This window comes from Hemitrygon akajei, unplaced genomic scaffold (assembly GCF_048418815.1).
Source record: "Hemitrygon akajei unplaced genomic scaffold, sHemAka1.3 Scf000052, whole genome shotgun sequence".
NCBI lineage: Eukaryota > Metazoa > Chordata > Chondrichthyes > Myliobatiformes > Dasyatidae > Hemitrygon > Hemitrygon akajei.
In genome coordinates, this window is record NW_027331938.1 from 20,313 (window position 1) to 39,825 (window position 19,513).

Genomic DNA, 19,513 nt, shown 5'->3' on the forward strand with positions numbered 1-19,513 from the left:
AACTTGTTCTGTCCAGGCAGTTCCCAATGCTGTCTCTAGATGGCGCAGTGGAGCTGACAGCAGGCAGGACAGGGCGACACCATCGAGTCAGTTGTCAACGTTGCCAGTGGAAATTGTACTTGCCAGGTTCAGAACAACGTAACTGCGAAACGCAGCGGATTTTCTGTAAAGATCAGCCTATCGCGTAAATAAAAGTTTCTGCCGATATTCCACTTCAATGGACAGCTTAATCGTCCAAGTAATTTTATTTTGCAATTTTGCAATTTTCATGCTGTGGTCTTCTGTCGAAGTCGGTCACCAGAGGAAAAAGAAAGTATGTGGTAAACATGGAGCAGCGTATCATGGAGGGTCTGGAGGGATTTATTTAGAGGTCAATTTACCGGGTATTTAAAATACTAATTTAAGGGGAAGGCGCATAATATTTTATGTTTCCCAGAGGATAGAGAACTAAAGAGCAGGTAGAACTCTCCGGTTAAAATTATGGAGTGCCATGTCGGCCTTTCTGCCTCAGTAACCGAGGGCCGCTGCTTGTCATCAGGATCGCTCAAAGCCGCTCTTCACGGTAGCAGCTTCACTTGACATCACCACATATTGTCGAGTGAAACTCCTGACGTTTTGAGAAGCAGATGCGTTTCTCAGAATACATATCCCCGATCAGTGCAAGCCTGACTTCACTAAGTTAAGGAAGCGACCCCTTTGTGAATAAAATACAGCCGCCGGACCCAGTGAGCGAACCAATCTTGGAGCCAGTTACCGGGGTATGAGTAACATAACATTAAGGGGTAGAAACATAAACCGCTGAAAACACTCAACAGGTCGGGTAGCATCTGTGAAAGGAGAAGCAGGAGTCGAGATTGCAATGCAGGACGGGAAGGCGGGGAACAACAAAGCGGCACAAAAATATAAAATTAACCTTTACCTGAGTAAATCTTCAAAAAAGATGGTTCCTTCAAATCTTCAAAAAATCTTCAAAAATCTTCAAAAGGTGGTTCCTCAGGAATACCAGGTCCATAATTAAGAGCGATCACCGTCAGGTATATGCTCTTGTCTCATTACAAACATTCGGGATATAGACCCTTCCATTGGTACAATCCGGAATATGCTCTCTTCCCAACAATACCATCCGGGATATGCTCTCGTCTCATTACTACCAGTCGGGACATGCTCTTGTCACATTACTGCCATTCGGGATATTTTCTAGTCTCATTACTATCATCCAAGATATTTTCTCGTGTCCTTACCACCATCCGGAAGTAGGTACATGACCCTGAAGACCCACGCTCAGAGATTTACCTAAATCTTCTGCAATCAGATTTCTGAACGGTCCATGGACCCATGAAAGCGACCTCATAATTCCTTTTTTACTTGTTAGTTCATTTACTTTTTCATTGGTTAATTTATTCGTTCATTCGTTTGTTTATTTACCGAAATACTTTGTACATTTTATGCATATATAACTTATTAATGAACTGAGGATGCGTTGCGCCACCTGGCGGTTATGACAGCAATGACGGGACTTCTCTGAATTGGCCATCCAGATGAAGAAGGACTCTCTATTGTTGGAACGGCCATTGCTGGAGTGGTGAATTGTTAGAGTGGTTCGGCTTTTGTGAAACAGGCTTAGGCGAGAACACGCTTGGATAAACCCAGCCGCATGCTCGAAGTAAGGAATGAAGTTTCAGGTAAGTTGATTTTTTTTTGTAATTACATAGCTAGTGCGCTGAGAATAGATGCCGAGTCAGTGTCATGTGTGAGATTTGTGTGAGATTTAGAGAAACTGAGATACCGCCTCTGTCCCGCATAAATAGATCTGCACAATGTCCATCCGGTGCAGCTCCTGAGCGAGCATGTTAAAGAACGGGAGCTGCTGGTCCATGAGCTTCGATTCACACGGGACAATGAGGAGGTGATAGGTAGAAGCTACAGGGAGGCAGCCACCCGAGATGAAGGCGACCGTATCACGGGTGACCTGCACGAGAGGCAAAGCAGATATACCGCCAGAACAGTGCCCCCTTGTGGCCATACCCTCAATAATAGGAGTACCGCTTCAGATGCATTTGGTAGGTTGCCGGTTGTGGAGATTACCAGGAGGAAGGTACTGAGACTGGCTCTGTGGCCCAGAAGGGGATGGTGAAAGGGGAGTGCAATAGCGATTGGGGATCCTCAATTAGAGGATCGGAACGCATATTCAGTGGACATGGAAGAGACACCCAGTTGCGCTCCGAATCCATGGTTTATCATGAAGGAGTCGCCGCTGCTCTTTCTTATCTGATGCAGCCTATCGGTCTGCCTGGTGGACTGAGAACCCTTTGGGCTGGAGAGCGACAACCAGAGCGTGGCAGATGGGCCGTAGCAGTGAAAGAGAGGACTCAGAAATCCTTTGTGCCCCTTCGAAACAGCAATCTTGCCCTTAGGCCCAGTGCTCAGCGCTCTAGTGAATGTACATTGGCCAGGAAGATGCGATGGAACAGTGGTCGTGTTCCGGTAGTTTCACTCTGGCCTGATACCCACCGCACTCCGTCCTCCCCTGGTCGATCTCGCTTTTCTGGCGGAATTCCGCTCACTTCCAGATGCAGTACTTGCATTGCTGGGAGTTTATCCTCGACGAGTCGTTACTGTTCACGTGGAGTTCGTATGATCGCTGGTGCATGTAGAGAATTCGCGTGTCTGTTTTTGTGCTTAATTGGCAGAAGACTGCGGCGATAACAGTTCAGAAAATGTACATCTTGTAGATCAGTGAGCTGACGGAAATTGTCGCCCTATATCGCCAGTGGTGCAATGTTTTTAAATCGGACGGGCGATGTTAAGGAGAGAGAAATGATACTGGAGTTTGAAGGAGACTGCTAGGTGGAGCGGCTCAGGTACGCGCGTGACCAATGCTCCCATTCTCACCTCGAGTCTGTATCTTCCACACTGCCCCCTGGTGGTGACAGCGTCCTGCCTGACTTCTGCACTGATGCCCTTAGGACCTTGCCAGTGAAAGTCTGGCCGTCACTGTGTTTCCGCCGGTGTCATTGATCGCCGTGTGCAGTTGTGTTTCTCCTTTTGTCATGCCCAGAAGCTGAAATTCCTCGAAGTTAAGCTGCCTGATACAGAAATACCCTTCGCATATGCGGGGAATTCTATTTGGGCTATAAATGAGAGACACCTCTGCATTATCGCGCCTTTGATTAAGGAGAGAGAGAGCGGGGAGAGGGAGAAAGAGAGAGAGGGAGAGGGAGAGAGAGAGAAAGAGAGAGAGAGGGAGGGAGAGAGGGAGAGGAGGAGAGAGGGGAGGGGGAGAGGGAGAAAGAGAGAGAGATGGGGAGAGAGAGAAGGAGAGAGAGAGAGAGAGAGAGAGAGAGAGAGAGAGAGAGAGAGAGAGAGAGAGAGAGAGAGAGAGAGAGAGAGAGAGAGAGAGAGAGAGAGAGAGAGAGAGAGAGAGAGAGAGAGAGAGAGAGAGAGGGAACTCTGAGATGAATGAGTCAGTACTGATCGGAGGATGAGAGGTGGAGAGGTTCAGTGACTTTATATTCCCGGATGTAACCATCTCAGAGGACCAGCCCTGGACGAAATATATAAATATAATTACAAGGTGAGCACAGCGGCGCCTCCTCTTCCTCAGGGGTCTGTGGAGATTCGGCATGTCATCGAAAACCTTGGCAAATATCCGCAGGGGTGCGGCAGGAAGGTGCTGACTGTCTGCATTCCGGCCTGGTGTGGGGAAACCAATGCCTTTGACCGAAAACCCCTGCAAAAGACAATGGATTTGCCCCAGTAAATCACGGGGAAAGCCCCCCCCCAACCACTGGGAACATTATTTCAAACGTTGCCCTGGAGAGGTGGCAACCATCAGCAAATGCGCTCACCAGCCAGGACACGCTCTTTGCTCGCTGCTGCCATCAGGGAGAAGGCACGAGTGTCTCAGGGCTCGGAGCGCCGGGGTCAAGAATGGTTACTCACCCTCAACCATCGGACGCTTGAACAAAATGGAATAACGGCACATATTCTCTTCCTGCTCTTCCCATAACCAATGAGCTGACAATTGTGGTCCCAAGGGTGGGGGAGGGATCGGGTCTGGCTTTGTGTTGGAATTGCATATGTGTTTGAACATTTGCGGAGTGGGTCAGGGTCCTGAAGATCATTCGCTGTTGCTGAGGGTCAGGGGGCGGGAAAGTTCAGTATAATCGGGTGCGTTGCCCGGAATTGGGGTGAGGGGTCTTTGTAGGGGCATGAGGTTGGGAATTGTTGTTGTGTAGTTCGGTTTGGGACTATGATAGAGTGACGGTGGCCAGTGTTAAAATGAAGGGTGTCTGAACAGGTCAAAGGAATGACGAACTCCCTGAATAAACCTTGAACTGTCCAACATTATATGATCTTAACATAATTGCACAGCAAACGAGCTGAAATTGCGCGCAGGAGAAACGAGGCAAATAAATGATATCCTCCTCAGATGATATTTAGTGGGATGAAGAAGATGTGAAGTGTAATGACGCAGTGCATCCTGGCTACTGATACTGGTACCTGGATTATGAGGATTCACCATCTGCAAGGTTCATAGAAACACAGAAAACCTACAGCACAATACAGGCCCTTCGGCCCACAAAGCTGTGCCCAACATGTCCTTACCTGAGAAATGACCTAGGGCTATCCATAGCCCTCTGAGCTCCATGTACCTGGCCAGGAGTCTCTTGAAAGACCCTATCGCATCCGCCTCCACCATTGTCACCAGCAGCCCATTCCACGCACTCACCACTCTCCAAGTCGAAAACTGAACCCTGACATCTCGGTTGCAGCATTCACTCATCCTGGGTCCTTGACTGCACTACTGCTAGAGTTATAAAGCAAATTACTGAAGGTTGTTCCTGGTCTCCACTAGCTACCACATACTGAAATTCCAAGAACATCTGCCCTGCCATCCCTGACCTGTCTCATATCAGAAGGATCATCCTATTTTCACTTGATATTTGGTTAAATCCAACCGGATAAATTATCCACTTTAAATTAAGCTAGTTTAAGTTATTAATTTATGCACATGATGACATTTGAGCTGTTCTGTTATCTCAGATTCTCCCAACCCAAACTTAGAAAACTAAAATGATGTGATATTTATCAGCCAGTCAGTATGTTTCTAACCATTGCAGACGTTTTTACTTAACCCATAACGCGGGGTTTCATTTTCCCTCTTTGGATAGGTTGGTGTTTTTTTTTTTAACTTAAGGCTTTATTTATGTGCACAGCTCTCACCTTTTCTCCCATTTGTCTCGTCATATTGCTTCAGCCAGGCAGGTTGAATTAAGCCAGTTACAAGAAAAAAAAAAGAGTTATTCACATCCTTTCCTGAAATCCGAAAATGCTTTCCTAGATGATGAAGTACTTCTGAAGTGTCGCCACAATTTCCAATGCAGGAAATACATTTTCATATTTGTGCTTATCAAGCTCTTCCAGACCAAAATGTGATAATGAATAGGTAGTTGTGTTTTAGAGTTGTCTGTGGGATTCATTGGACATGTGATTAGGAAAGGGGAGTTAGAATGCACGATGACTATGGGAAGGATTGAAGGGAAGAAAGCAAGAGGAAAGCAAAGACAAATGATGATGGAGACAGCAGCCAGAGAACTGGAAATGAATAACAATGAATTGATCCACTTGACCCGGAACAGGAGTGTGTGGGCCATGACAGTCAAAGCTCACACTGGACACGGCACCTGATGATGATGATGATGATGTCTATGGGATACTTGGGACAGCTCCTGCGTCATCATTGAAGCGAGTCCATGACACTCTTCGGCCTAGAGAGCTGATGTACTGTAGTGCTGATGTGCTGTAGGATTCAGTGCTAAGCAACTGAAAGTGCGCTTTCCTCGGAATGCCACATAATAACCATTTTCCAATGTCCTAAGGCCCAAATACTCCATTGATCAAAACTCCAAAAGCCAAGCCGATCACAGACTCTGACTGGGTGTGGAAGCCTTCTCTAATTGCCCACATCTCTAAGTATCCAGCCTTCATGTAATCAGCTTTGCACAAAAGGGCTCCAGAAGTGACGATTCAGCAATGTCTGAACAGCCCCATTTGCAGTGATAGACTCATAAGTAGCAGTCAGTACAATGGCATCGTACTGCGCTCATCATGCTACACCATGATGTTTGAGTCTTCATGTTCGTATGAGAGCAGCGTAAACCTTGGATTAATAGATGGACATCTAACAGAGTCTGACTGTTACCCTGGGGAGGCAGCATAGATGCACTGGAGTGGGACTTAAGATCTAGAGGTGCGACTGCTACTAGCTGACTCAGGGTGACAAACCAAACCTTCAGGGATATTGATTAGTATCGTCCAGTCCTCTATAAGCTTAGTGCAATAGTTAAGTTTTGCTGATTGGAATTACGGGCGTTTAAACTTGAGAATTCTTCAAAGCTTTTACACTATGAAGGGTAGAAGCCAAGAGTTACTGAATCACTAACGGCACTGCATATGCCACTCCATGGGGTATCTAACTGAAGAGCATCATCTTGTGCTGGGGCATCACCTCTCGGATCCTAGGTTATTTCAGATCTGGTATAAAATTGGAGGCTCCGTTGATTTCAGTGAAGAGTCTTTGCCTGCAGATTCATAAGCAAAGAAGCAGGCTTTTATTTTAATTATTTTACCTCAGTGTAATATATTTAATTATTTGCAAATGGTTTAATTTGTTCCCGTTAGCAACTCAAAATATTTAAAGAAGTTATTATTTGATTTACAATAATTTTTAAATAACTATTATCAGTGGTGATACCTTTGACAGAAGTTGAAGCTCCACGCGCAGTCTTTACCTTTCATCTGCAAGGAGTGTGTCAGGACAGAGCTGTTGTGCTGCTTCATCTGAGTATTACCTCGCTAACCTAACAATTTTAGAATTTCAACTTTATACTTTTACAAAACGCAGCCAAGTTGTATCCAGTAATCAAATACAATCACAGAAGATTCAGCAGGTGCTGCAAACCTTGAGCAGTACACACAAAATACTGGAGGAACTCTGCAAGTCAGGCAGCTTTTGTGGAATGGAATGAACAGTGTCCGCTTTTGGTCAAGACCCTTCATCAGGACTGGGGAAAAAGGGGCAGAATAATTTTATTTTGAGTTGTGCATTGCAACATTCAGCAAGTCGTGTCAGTACCCTCACTGACTATAACAAATTGCTTAAACTATTCTCCGTATAGATCCTTATCTTAGCTGGTTGCTGCATATGATTATTCTTGGAATTGTCCGTTTGACTGGAAGGACTTGTTGAATTTGATTGAACGGGATGATGACTCCTCTGACTAATCAGGTCAGCTCTTGTTCTGAGTGTAGTAGCAATGTTCATACCTCCTTACCTTTATTCCCATTGACCACCAAAACAATGTTCTCCCAATTGGTCATGTTTGCTCAATGTTTTCTTGTTACATAGACCTAGGTTCCAATGTCTTGGAGAATAAGGACCGATAGAAAGTGCGGACTTCTTTGATAATTTCGTCAGGATCCGTGATGGAGGAGCCATCGGCAGCCAGTAGCTCCACCAGCTGCTTTTGAACTCCCCACCACTACTCCAACGAGTAGAAGAAGGGAGAGCCGCGGTCCAAATCTTGCAGCATTTGGATCCGCGACCTCGCATATGCACCTCGGGACTGCTGAAGCTGCAGATGTCTGAGTGCGTCCTTCTTCTCCTGGTATTCCTGCCACATTTGATGGTCTCCACCGGTCGGACCAAGACGGGACTCGAGGTCAAGCAACGCTCTCTTAAGCCGCTCAATCTCAGAGCCCCGCCTCTTTGTCGACCCCCTAGTGTACTCCCGACATAAAAACCGGATGTGGGCCTTGCCCACATCCCACCACAGCCGTAGGGAGCTGAACTCTCTCCGTCTCTCTCTCCAGGTGGCCCAGAACGCTCGGAATGAATCCCGGAATCGGCTCTCCTCCAGCAGCCGGTTGTTAAAGTGCCAATACCCGGATCCCACCCGAGGGTGCAGAGGAGTAAATTCCATCCACACGAGGTAATGATCCGAGCACGACACCGGCCGCATGGAGGACGCCGACACGCGGGAGACATAAGCCCGAGAGATATACAGGCGGTCTATCCTGGAACCCCCCTCTCTAGATCTTCTGGAGAAGGCGCTAGAGTCGGGGTGAAGATTCCTCCAGCTGTCCACCAAGTCAAAGGAGCCGACTAGCTCCTTTAACTTTTTCGCCGAGGCTGGGTCGCGTTGGAGGCCCGAGCGGTCCTCCACCTCGAGTGTACAGTTGAAGCCTCCCCCGAGGATGACGCAGTCCCCAGGATCGATGGAACTCAGCAAGGTGGACAGCAGACAGAATAGGCGCGTCTGCATCATCCTGCGCCTTGGAGCATACACGTTGATAAAATGCAGCGGTACTCCATCGAGGCGCACAGCCAGGTGGAGCAGACGGCCGGGCAAAGCATCTTGGACCCCAACGATCTCTGGCCGGAAGGCTGGGGCCAACAGGATCGCCACCCCGCTAGAGTTGGAGCTAAGGTGACTCATGTAGACCCCGCCCTGCCACTCCAGGAGCCAAGCGGACTCGTCCCCCGGGGTGTTATGGGTTTCCTGCAGGAAACCCACCGCGTATCTCCCACCCCTGAGGACTGAGAGATTGTTATATCTGCGGAGAGAGCCCCTGCTACCGTTTACATTCAAACTAGCTATGGTAAGTTTCATATCGGGAGCACACTGGGCCTCAGCACCGGTACCCTTCCCGCTGAGAGCGGTGGCGCCCTCAGCCGCACAACCCCGAAGAAAACCAAGAATATTCTTTGCCTTCCGGGCCCGACTGCTACCATCACTACCCTGTGATCCACCATCTCCCGAAGGAGCGAGGCTGTTTTTCACCCTGATGTCCCTCACCAGGCCATCCAGGAAGGATTTCAGCTGCCGTCTGTCATTCCCTGACACTGCATTCTTCCTCCCCTTCCCTTTCCTCTTCCCCTTCCGTCTGAGGATGACGCGCAGGGATTTCACCAGCCTTGGCATGCTAGGCCAGCGAAGCGAGGCTAGTTTAGGCCGATGCTTTGCACCCACAGCGGAGTGAATGAACTCTCTGATCTCCTCCACAGGTATCAATGGGGACTTTTCAGGAGGGGTGAGGATGTCCATTGTCTCGCTATCAAAAGAATCTCCCTCCAACCCCTCACTGCAGACAGATTCCCCATCTTCCTCCTCATGAGTTGTATAAGGTGGCTGCCCCTGTAACCCACACTGCACAGCGGGTACCTCCCTCATACCTTCCCGCTCCACCGTCGCATCAGTCTTATCCACAGTAGCGACGAATAAGGGAAAATCCCCAGGGACTCCCTGCTGGCCATTAGTTGATGGGGTCGGCATGCAGGTTATATCACCCTGCCCAGGGGACCACAGCAGCTCTGGTCCAAGGGATTCACCGGCAGCCTGATGCTGACAGAGAGAGAGCTTGGTCTCCTCTCCGCTAGTCCTATTTAATACAGTTGCCTCCAGGGAGGCACTTACTGCTAAGTCCTGGGTGGAGGGCTCCAGGTCTGTTTTAGTTATGCAAACAGGCCCAGTACTAGCTTCCTGTACAACCACACCACCCACCACAGGACTGGTGGCTACATCTGGGGATTCAGGGTTAGACACAACTGCCACCCGGATTCCCACCCCTTTCTGGGACTCCCCCTCATCTACATTCTCTGCCCTCTTGGGGGAACAATCCCATCTCCTCTTCAAGCCGGAGGAGCACACAGGTGCGGAATTCACCGATGGAGCGTTACTCCCCGCCTCCATCACCCCGTCCGACTGTGCACTTCCCCGAGCCTCCCGCTCTACTTCAGGGCAAATGGGCGTGAGTTCTGCGGTCTCGGGGGCCGACTTCTTAATGTGTTTGGATTTCTTCCTCGCTTTCCTTCCCCGCACAGGCTCCACCCCGTCCCTCGCCTGAACCTCCCTGCACGTAGCCCCAGGATCACCCGCCTGAACCACAGGGGTAGGAGCAGAGACTGGAACAGACGTAGGAACAGGGACATGGTTAGAGACAGGGTCAGGGGCAGGAGCAGAGACTGGAACAGACGTAGGAATAGGGGCAGGGGTAGAGACAGGGTCAGGGGTAGGAGCAGAGACTGGAACAGACGTAGGAACAGGGACAGGGGTAGAGACAGGGTCAGGGGCAGGAGCAAGGGCCGGCACAGATGTAGGAGCAGGAATGGGATCAGGGGCAGTGGTAGCTGGGGCACTAGTTCCCGAAGTGGACTCCCTGGGTCTTCGGGTGTTCGGACAATCCCTCCGAAAGTGCCCCACCTCCCCGCACGCATGGCACCGTGGGCGCTCAGAGCTCCAATACACCTGATAATCTACCCCCTCGTGCCGGACAGTAAACCGGCCCTCAACTTCGTCCTCCTTTTCCAGCTTCATGAATACCTGTCTCCGGAAAGAGATTACGATACGGAGGGTGCGTCTATTCAATTTGTCCCTGACGGCAGTTATTTCTGACCGTACTTGCCCCAAGCGTGCTAGTGCGGGAAGCAGGTCCTCGTTGGGGATGAAAGGCTTTACGTGACCGAGGACGATGCGTTGTGTGGGAGCTGTCACTAGCTCCATCTGTAAAAAGATGTTCTCCACCGTGATCCCTCTACTGAGGGCCCGATGCACCAACTCATCATTCCTCAGGTAAAACACCGCCTTCCCGAACTCTTTCTCAGCGGCCAAAACACCATCTCTCCCCAACAAGTCCTCCATAGCCTCCGCGCAATTTTCCAGGGTAGTTCCAGTTCGCAAAATACATTGCACCCCGCGTTCAACTTTCACCGACCGAAACAGGGCGTTGTCCGAGGCTGGAGAGGCAGCCGCCTTTGCATAACTCCCCGAAGGCCTGCGACTCCCTGTAGACTGGTCCGGCATGTTACTTCTGTGTCCGAATCGAGAATGATACGGTGGTGCTGGTTATAAAGTCTTGGAGCGAGTTGAGTAACTGGCTGGAAAAGTTTGTACTCGACAGTACCTTGCTGGCTCCGTGCCAGAAATTCCAACGCCGGGAAAGGCTCCGTTAGACCTGCAGAACTTCCAGGCCGTGAGAGGTCGAGACGTCTCAAACGATGTTTCGGCTCCTGCACCAAACGAGAGTCACGACGATAGAGATGGAAGGATGTTGTCCCGATGTCAGTGGGGGAACAACAGCGTTTGTCTCCGGTTTTTGGAGCAACCCGGCTTCCCGGCGAGTTGTCAGTGGCCACAGCAGGGAGCTACGCAGTTCGCAGCCGTCAACGGACCCCGTCCAAACTGGCAGAAAAACTCAAAACGAAGCTTCCACTCTAAACCAGCCGCTCACTTAGATGTTCAAGAGACGTTTCAAAGCAATTTCCAAGTAAATCACGACCAACATACAGCAGTTTTTCGTCGATGTCTCCCAGCGCAATCAGAACAGCTCCACTCTGTGTCTCACCCCGGGAGTGTGTGACGGGACGGTGTGGAGGGAGATTCACTCTGTGTCTGACCCCAGGAGTGTGTGGTGGGACGGTGTGGACGGAGATTCACTCTGTGTCTGACCCCGGGAGTGTGTGATGGGATGGTGTGGAGGGAGATGCACTCTGTGTCTGACCCCGGGAGTTTGGTATGGGACGGTGCAGAGGGAGATTCACTCTGTGTCTGACCCCGGGAGTGTGTGACGGGACGGTGTGGATGGAGATTCACTCTGTGTCTGACCCCGGGAGTGTGTGATGGGACGGTGAGGAGGGAGATTCACTCTGTGTCTGACCCCGGGAGTGTGTGATGGGACGGTGTGGAGGGAGATTCACTCTGTCCGAACCCGGGAGTGTGTGATGGGACGGTGTGGAGGGAGATTCACTCTGTGTCTGAACCCGAGAGTGTGTGATGGGACAGTGTGGAGAGAGATTAACTCTGTGTCTGACCCCGGGAGAGTTTGATGGGACGGTGTGGAGGGAGATTCACCCTGTGTCTGACCCTGGGATTGTGTGATTGGACGTTGCGGAGGGAGATTAACTCTGTGTCTTACCCCAGGAGTGTGTGATGGGACGTTGTGGAGGGAGATTCACTCTGTGTCTGACCCCGGGATTGTGTGATTGGACGTTGCGGAGGGAGATTAACTCTGTGTCTTACCCCAGGAGTGTGTGATGGGACGTTGTGGAGGGAGATTCACTCTGTGTCTGACCCCGGGAGTGTGTGATGGGACGGTGTGGAGGGAGATTCACTCTGTGTCGGACCCCGGGAGTGTGTGACGGGACGGTGTGAAGGGAGAATCATTCTGTGTCTGACACCGGGAGTGTGTGATAGGACGGTGTGTAGGGAGATTCACTCTGTGTCTGACCCCGGGAGTGTGTGACGGGACGGTGTGAAGGGAGAATCATTCTGTGTCAGACGCCGGTTTTCCACCCCCCCCCCCCCCATCACTCTCGTACTCGGGATCTCAGTGGATTCACGTCGATTTAAACTGCGGGGGACAGGCGGGGGTCAATTAGCCAGGAATGGGCTTTGGAGGAGATGAGATCCTGGGCTCCTAGACTCTGCTTGTCCGACCTCCCTCAGCCTGGAGCTGAGACGCTACTGTGTCAGTGTGAGGAGCTCCGACCCATTGTTGCAGTGCACAGGGTGTGGAGGGCAACAGAAACCTCAAATAAAACTCGAGTCCGACACAAGACAGGAAGATACAGTGGTTTATTGTTTTTTTTATGAAAAATTTCAATGAAACAATATGTGAGCTGCTAACGTGCGGGAATAAATGATCTGCTCACAGTCACACACAATTAACTGTCCGGCGACAAGGAGTCAGAATAATCAATCCCTTTTCTCACCGTCACTCTGCATCGGGGAACCGATGATTATAAAATCACACTTCAGGGCCGTGTCCGGGATCGCTGCAGATCCAGTGTCACTGCCGAGGGATTTGTCCATTTAACATCATTATATCGGCCAGGCTGCCAAATGCACCGTCCTCAGCCAAGGGGGCAAAAGGATCCTCTCCCGGGATAATCCCCCCCCCCCCACCACCCCGGGACACCGGTGTCCCAGACTGAGCCCCGGACCCCCGGGCTCTTCCTGTCCGGGTAATTCCCCGGGGTGTCACGTGGGGAGTCTCGCACACGCACTTCCGGCGGAAGTTGCCCCGCCGGACAGCAGGCGGAAACACGTCACTGCGGGACCGCTGCGAGCGACGCACACAGCGCGAGGCCCGAGCCGGTTCCGTTAAAACCGTTGGGAATCAGCCCCCGCGCGCGGCCGTTAAAGGTAAGGGCGGGAGTTAAAGGGGAGGGCGGGGAGTCGGCCAAATGTCGCCATCCCGCGGGCGGGGATGTTCACACATTCAGATGTTCACAGATTCACTGTCAGTCCGGGTCTGACTCCCTGCAGAGGCTCCAGTTGCTTCTCTCCGGTCTCACTGAACCGATTCCACCGTAGCCTGAAACAGATGGGAGAATAAAGATGAAATAAACAGATTACACAACAGTGTCAGTAACAGGGGACCGGGGTTAATGTTTCAACAACACTCACAGACAAATATCACCAGAAAACCCGCCGATCCGCTGATATTTTATCACATTGAACATTAACACAAACACTCACCCGATCGACTCCAGACTCGGGAGGGTCAGTATGAGGCGGCGGAGAGCGGGGACAGATCGGTCTGTGAGCGAGTTGAATGTCAGGTCCAGCCAAGTCAGTGATGGGTTTGTACTGAGAGCGGAGACGAGATCCTCGGCACCAGAATCTGTGAGACCGACTTTGATCAGCCTGGAGATGAGAGAGAGTGAGGGTGAAGGACAGAGAGAGACAGGAGACGGTACAAATCCCCAGTGTTTATCAGTAACACAATTACTGATCACATTAATGTTCAGTGTCAGACACCCAGTGACTGTAAACACAATCTCCCACAGTCTGGTACTTACCCCAGTTTCTGTATTTTACACTCCGGGTTCCTCAGAGCCGCAGACACCAGTTTCACTCCTGAATCTCCCAGTTTATTATCACTCAGGTCCAGCTCCGTCAGTGATGGGTTTGTACTGAGAGCGGAGACGAGATCCTCGGCACCAGAATCTGTGAGACCGACATTCTCCAGCCTGGAGATGAGAGAGAGTGAGTGAGTGTGAAGGACACAGAGAGACAGGAGATGGTACAAATCCCCAGTGTTTATCAGTAACACAATTACTGATCACATTAATGTTCAGTGTCGGACACCCAGTGACTGTAAACACAATCTCCCACAGTCTGGTACTTACCACAGTCTCTGTATTTTACACTCCGGGTTCCTCAGAGCCGCAGACACCAGTTTCACTCCTGAATCCCCCAGTTTATTACCACTCAGGTCCAGCTCCGTCAGTGATGGGTTTGTACTGAGAGCGGAGACGAGATCCTCGGCACCAGAATCTGTGAGACCGACACGGACCAGCCTGGAGATGAGAGAGAGTGAGGGTGAAGGACACAGAGAGACAGGAGACGGTACAAATCCCCAGTGTTTATCATTAACACAATTACTGATTTTTTTTCTTCAGCACGACTGCGCAAGTCGGCCAGTGACAACAGTGAGAAGAGTTTAAAAGGAAGACAGATTTACAGAGCGAGCGTCAGAGGAGCGGGAGACAGAGTAGGAAGGCTTTGGCTCAACGGGACTTCGGCGATAAAGGGTCGAGGCGAGGTAGGTTATCTGTTTACAATACAGATAGATAGATAGATAGATAGATAGATAGATAGATAGATAGATAGATAGATAGATACTTTATTCAACCCCATGGGGAAATTCAACATTTTTTCCAATGTCCCATACACTTGTTGTAGCAAAAACTCATTACATACAATACTTAACTCAGTAATAATATGATATGCATCTAAATCACTAACTCAAAAAGCATTAATAATAGCTTTAAAAAAAAAGTTCTTAAGTCCTGGCAGTTGAATTGTAAAGCCTAATGGCATTGGGGAGTATTGACCTCTTCATCCTGTCTGAGGAGCATTGCATCGATAGTAACCTGTCGCTGAAACTGCTTCTCTGTCTCTGGATGGTGCTATGTAGAGGATGTTCAGGGTTTTCCATAATTGACCGTAGCCTACTCAGCGCCCTTCGCTCAGCTACCGATGTTAAACTCTCCAGTACTTTGCCCACGACAGAGCCCGCCTTCCTTACCAGCTTATTAAGACGTGAGGCGTCCTTCTTCTTAATGCTTCCTCCCCAACACGCCACCACAAAGAAGAGGGCGCTCTCAACAACTGACCTATAGAACATCTTCAGCATCTCACTGCAGACATTGAATGACGCCAACCTTCTAAGGAAGTACAGTCGACTCTGTGCCTTCCTGCACAAGGCATCTGTGTTGGCAGTCCAGTCTAGCTTCTCGTCTAACTGTACTCCCAGATACTTGTAGGTCTTAACCTGCTCCACACATTGTCCATTAATGATCACTGGCTCCATATGAGGCCTAGATCTCCTAAAGTCCACCACCATCTCCTTGGTCTTGGTGATATTGAGACGCAGGTAGTTTGAGTTGCACCATATCACAAAGTCCTGTATCAGTTTCCTATACTCCTTCTCCTGTCCATTCCTGACACACCCCACTATGGCCGTGTCATCAGCGAACTTCTGCACATGGCAGGACTCCGAGTTATATTGGAAGTCTGATGTGTACAGGGTGAACAGGACCGGAGAGAGTACGGTTCCCTGTGGCGCTCCTGTGCTGCTGACCACCGTGTCAGACCTACAGTCTCCCAACCGCACATACTGAGGTCTATCTGTCAAGTAGTCCACTATCCAATCCACCATGTGAGAGTCTACTCCCATCTCCGTTAGTTTGTGCTTTAAGATCTTGGGCTGGATGGTGTTAAAGGCACTAGAGAAGTCAAGGAATGTAATCCTCACAGCACAACTGACCCCATCTAGGTGAGAGAGTGATTTGTGCAGCAAATACGTGATAGCATCCTCCACTCCCACCTTCTCCTTATACGCAAACTGAAGCGGATCCCGGGCGTGCCTGGTTTGTGGCCTCAGATTCTGTATTATCAGCCGCTCCATGGTCTTCATCACATGCGACGTCAAGGCAACAGGTCTGAAGTCATTCAACTCCTTTGGTTGTGGTTTCTTCGGTACCGGGACAATACAGGATGTTTTCCACTGTCTGGGTACTCTTCTCTGATCTAGACTCATGTTGAAGATGCGCTGTAGTGGTTCTCCCAGTTCAGTCGCACAGGCCCTCAGTAATCGTGGGAAACTCCATCCGGTCCAGCCGCCTTGCTGGTACAGATCTTCCTCAGTTGACCTTCCACCTGTGCAGCCGTAAACCTGGGCGTGGGCCAGGTCTCCTGTGAGTGGCTATTTTCCTGTGAGGGAAGTAAGCCTGGTGTGGAGTTCTGCGGTGAGGGTGAGATTGTGCTGTCGAACCTATTGAAGAAGTTGTTCAGCTGGTTCGCTTTCTCCACATCTCCACTTATGTTTGCCTCCCGCTTTGCACCACATCCGGTGATGATCTTCATCCCATCCCACACCTCCTTCATGCTTTTTTTCTGCAGCTTTTGTTCTAACTTCCTCCTATACTGCTCCTTTGCCCCCCTTATCTGTACTCTGAGTTCCTTCTGAACAGACAGAGAGTATGTGTGTGAGGCTGGTTTTCTGTGCTCGGTGTCAGATGTGGGAGATCCTGGAGACTCCCAGCCTCCTGGACGGCAACATCTGCACCCGGTGTGTCGAGCTGCAGCTCCTTAGGGACCGAGTTAGGGAACTGGAGATGCAGCTCGATGACCTTCGTCTGGTCAGGGAGAGCGAGGAGGTGATAGAGAGGAGTTACAGGCAGGTGGTCACACTGGGGCCACGGGAGACTGAAGAAGTGGTCACTGTCAGGAGAGGGAAGGGCAAGAAGCAGGTACTAGTGAGTACCCCATGTGGCTATTCCCCTTGACGATAAGTACCCCTGTTCAAGTACTGCTGGAGAGGGGTGGGGACAGCCGACCTGGTGGAGGCAACAGTGGCCCTGTGGCTCAGAAGGGCAGGGAAAGGAAGAGGAAGACAGTAGTGATAGGTGACTCTGTCGTTTGAGGGCCAGACAGACGATTCTGTGGATGCAGGAAAGAAACGCGGATGGTCGTTTGCCTCCCAGGTGCCAGGGTCCGGGATGTTTCAGAACACGTCCAAGATATCCTGCGGTGGGAGGGAGAACAGCCAGAGGTCGTGGTACATATTGGTACCAGTGACATAGGTAGGAAAAGGGAAGAGGTCCTGAAAACAGAGTACAGGGAGTTAGGAAGGAAGTTGAGAAGCAGGACCGGCAAAGGTAGTAATCTCGGGATTACTGCCTGTGCCACGCGACAGTGAGTACAGGAATAGAATGAGGTGGAGGATGAATGCGTGGCTGAGGGATTGGAGCAGGAGGCAGGGATTCAGATTTCTGGATCACTGGGACCTCCTTTGGAGCAGCTGTGACCTGCACAAAAAGGACGGGTTGCACTTGAACGCCAGGGAAATCGATATCCTGGTGGAAAGGTTTGCTAAGGCTATTGGGGAGAATCTAAACTAGAATTGCTGGGAGGGGGTGGGAACTGAAATGAAGTGATGGCGAAAAGGGAGGTTGGCTCACAAATAGAGAAAATTTGGAGACAGCGCGAGATGGAGCATAGGCAGGTGATAGAGAAGGGACGCTCTCAGACCGATGGTTTGAGGTGTGTCTATTTTAATGCAAGGAGTGTTGTGAACAAAGCGGATGAGCTCAGAGCGTGGATCAGTACTTGGAGATATGATGTGGTGGCCATTCCAGAGACTTGGATGGTGCAGGGACAGGAATGTTTATTTCGAGTGCCAGGCTTTAGATGTTTCAGAAAGGACAGGGAGGGAGGCCACAGAGGTGGGGGCATGGCACAGTTGATCAGAGATAGTGTCACGGCTGCAGAAAAGGAGGACGTCATGGAGGGATTGTCTGTGGAGTCTCTGTGGGTGGAGGTTAGGAACAGGAAGGGGTCAATAACTCGACTGGGTGTTTTGTATAGACCTCCCAACAGTAACAGGGACATCGAGGAGCAGACAGGGAGACAGATTCTGGAAAGGAGTAACAATAACAGGGTTGTTGAAGTGTGAGATTTTAATTTCCCAAATATTGCTTTGCATCTCCCTAGAGTGAAGGGTTTTGACGGGGTGGAGTTTGTTAGGTGTGTTCAGGAAGGTTTCCTGACACAATTTGTAGATAAGCCTACAAGAGGAGAGGCTGCACTTGATCCGGTATTGGGAAATGAACCTGGCCAGGTGTCAGGTCTCTCAGTGGGAGAGCATTTTGGAGATAGTGATCACAATTCTATCTCTTTTACCATAGCATTAGAGAGGGATAGGAACAGGCAAGTTAGGGAAACCTCTAATTGGAGTAAGGAGAACTATGAGCATATCAGGCTGGAACTTGTAAGCATAAATTGGAAATTGATGTCCTCAGGGAAACGGACCAAAGAAATGTAGAAAATGTTCAGGGGATATTTGTGTGGGGTTCTGAGTAGATACGTTCCAATGAGATATGGAAAGGATGGTAGGGTACAAGATCTGTGGCGCACAAAAGCCGTTGTAAATCTAGTGAAGAAGAAAAGAAGAGCTTCCAAAAGGTTCAAAAATTAGGTAATGATATGAATCTGGAAGATTATAAGGCTAGTCTGTCAGCAAGTTTGATATCAGGTTCAGCCCCGTCAGTGATGGGTTTGTACTGAGAGCGGAGACGAGATCCTCGGCACCAGAATCTGTGAGACCGACATTCCACAGCCTGGAGATGAGAGAGAGTGAGGGTGAAGGACACAGAGAGACAGGAGACGGTACAAATCCCCAGTGTTTATCAGTAACACAATTACTAATCACATGAATGTTCAGTGTCAGACACCCAGTGACTGTAAACACAATTTCCCACAGTCTGGTACTTACCACAGCTTCTGTATTTTACACTCCGGGTTCCTCAGAGTCGCAGACACCAGTTTCACTCCTGAATCGCCCAGGCCATTCCACCCGAGTCTAAACACAGACAGATAGATTGATGAACATAGTGATTAAAACCGTGGGTCTGGGGGAATTTCTCTCACTCGGATATTTCAGCAAACATTAAACCCATTATTAATTCACTGATCATAGTTCCCTTCACTGTCAATGTCCCTGACTGCCCAGCTCCAATGAATTCACCGAATGTCAGTAATTTCGTCTGTCGCTGTGACCCTGTAAACTCCACATATTCTCTCTCATTCCCTGATGGTTAGAAAAGTGTTCCTGACGTGAGACAGTCGGAAAGGGCAGGGGTGAAGGGGAGAAAGTCAAACAGTGAGGATGATTTGAGAATCGGGGAATGTCGATGGGAGATGGAGGAAGAGACATCACCTAAGGTAAAGGATGGAAAGACACAGAAGGAAGCGGATGTGGAAGAGAGATCCCACAGGAGGAAGGGATGGGGAAGGGAGAACCCACAGGAGGAAGGGGGATGGGGAAAAGAGATCCCACAGTAGGAAGGGGGATGGGGAGAGAGATCCCACAGGAGGAAGGGGATGGGGAAGAGAGATCCCGCAGGAGAAAGGGGGATGTGGGAGAGATATCCCACAGGAGG

The 19,513-nt window shown here is 50.0% G+C and overlaps 1 protein-coding gene across 1 annotated transcript in view; it reads right to left on the bottom strand.

Annotated features, from left to right (window-relative positions):
* Window positions 1-12,628: 12,628 nt before the first annotated feature.
* The window catches only part of LOC140721192 (NACHT, LRR and PYD domains-containing protein 3-like), a 44,456-nt gene continuing 37,571 nt past the window's right edge, over window positions 12,629-19,513 (bottom strand). Inside the window, exons 3-7 of the mRNA XM_073036051.1 lie at window positions 18,847-18,933; window positions 14,195-14,365; window positions 13,865-14,035; window positions 13,542-13,709; window positions 12,629-13,377 (exon numbers count right to left, since the gene is read on the bottom strand). Coding sequence (XP_072892152.1) covers window positions 13,290-13,377; window positions 13,542-13,709; window positions 13,865-14,035; window positions 14,195-14,365; window positions 18,847-18,933 — 685 coding nt within the window. The 3' untranslated portion in view covers window positions 12,629-13,289. The remainder of the gene's footprint in view (window positions 13,378-13,541; window positions 13,710-13,864; window positions 14,036-14,194; window positions 14,366-18,846; window positions 18,934-19,513) is intronic.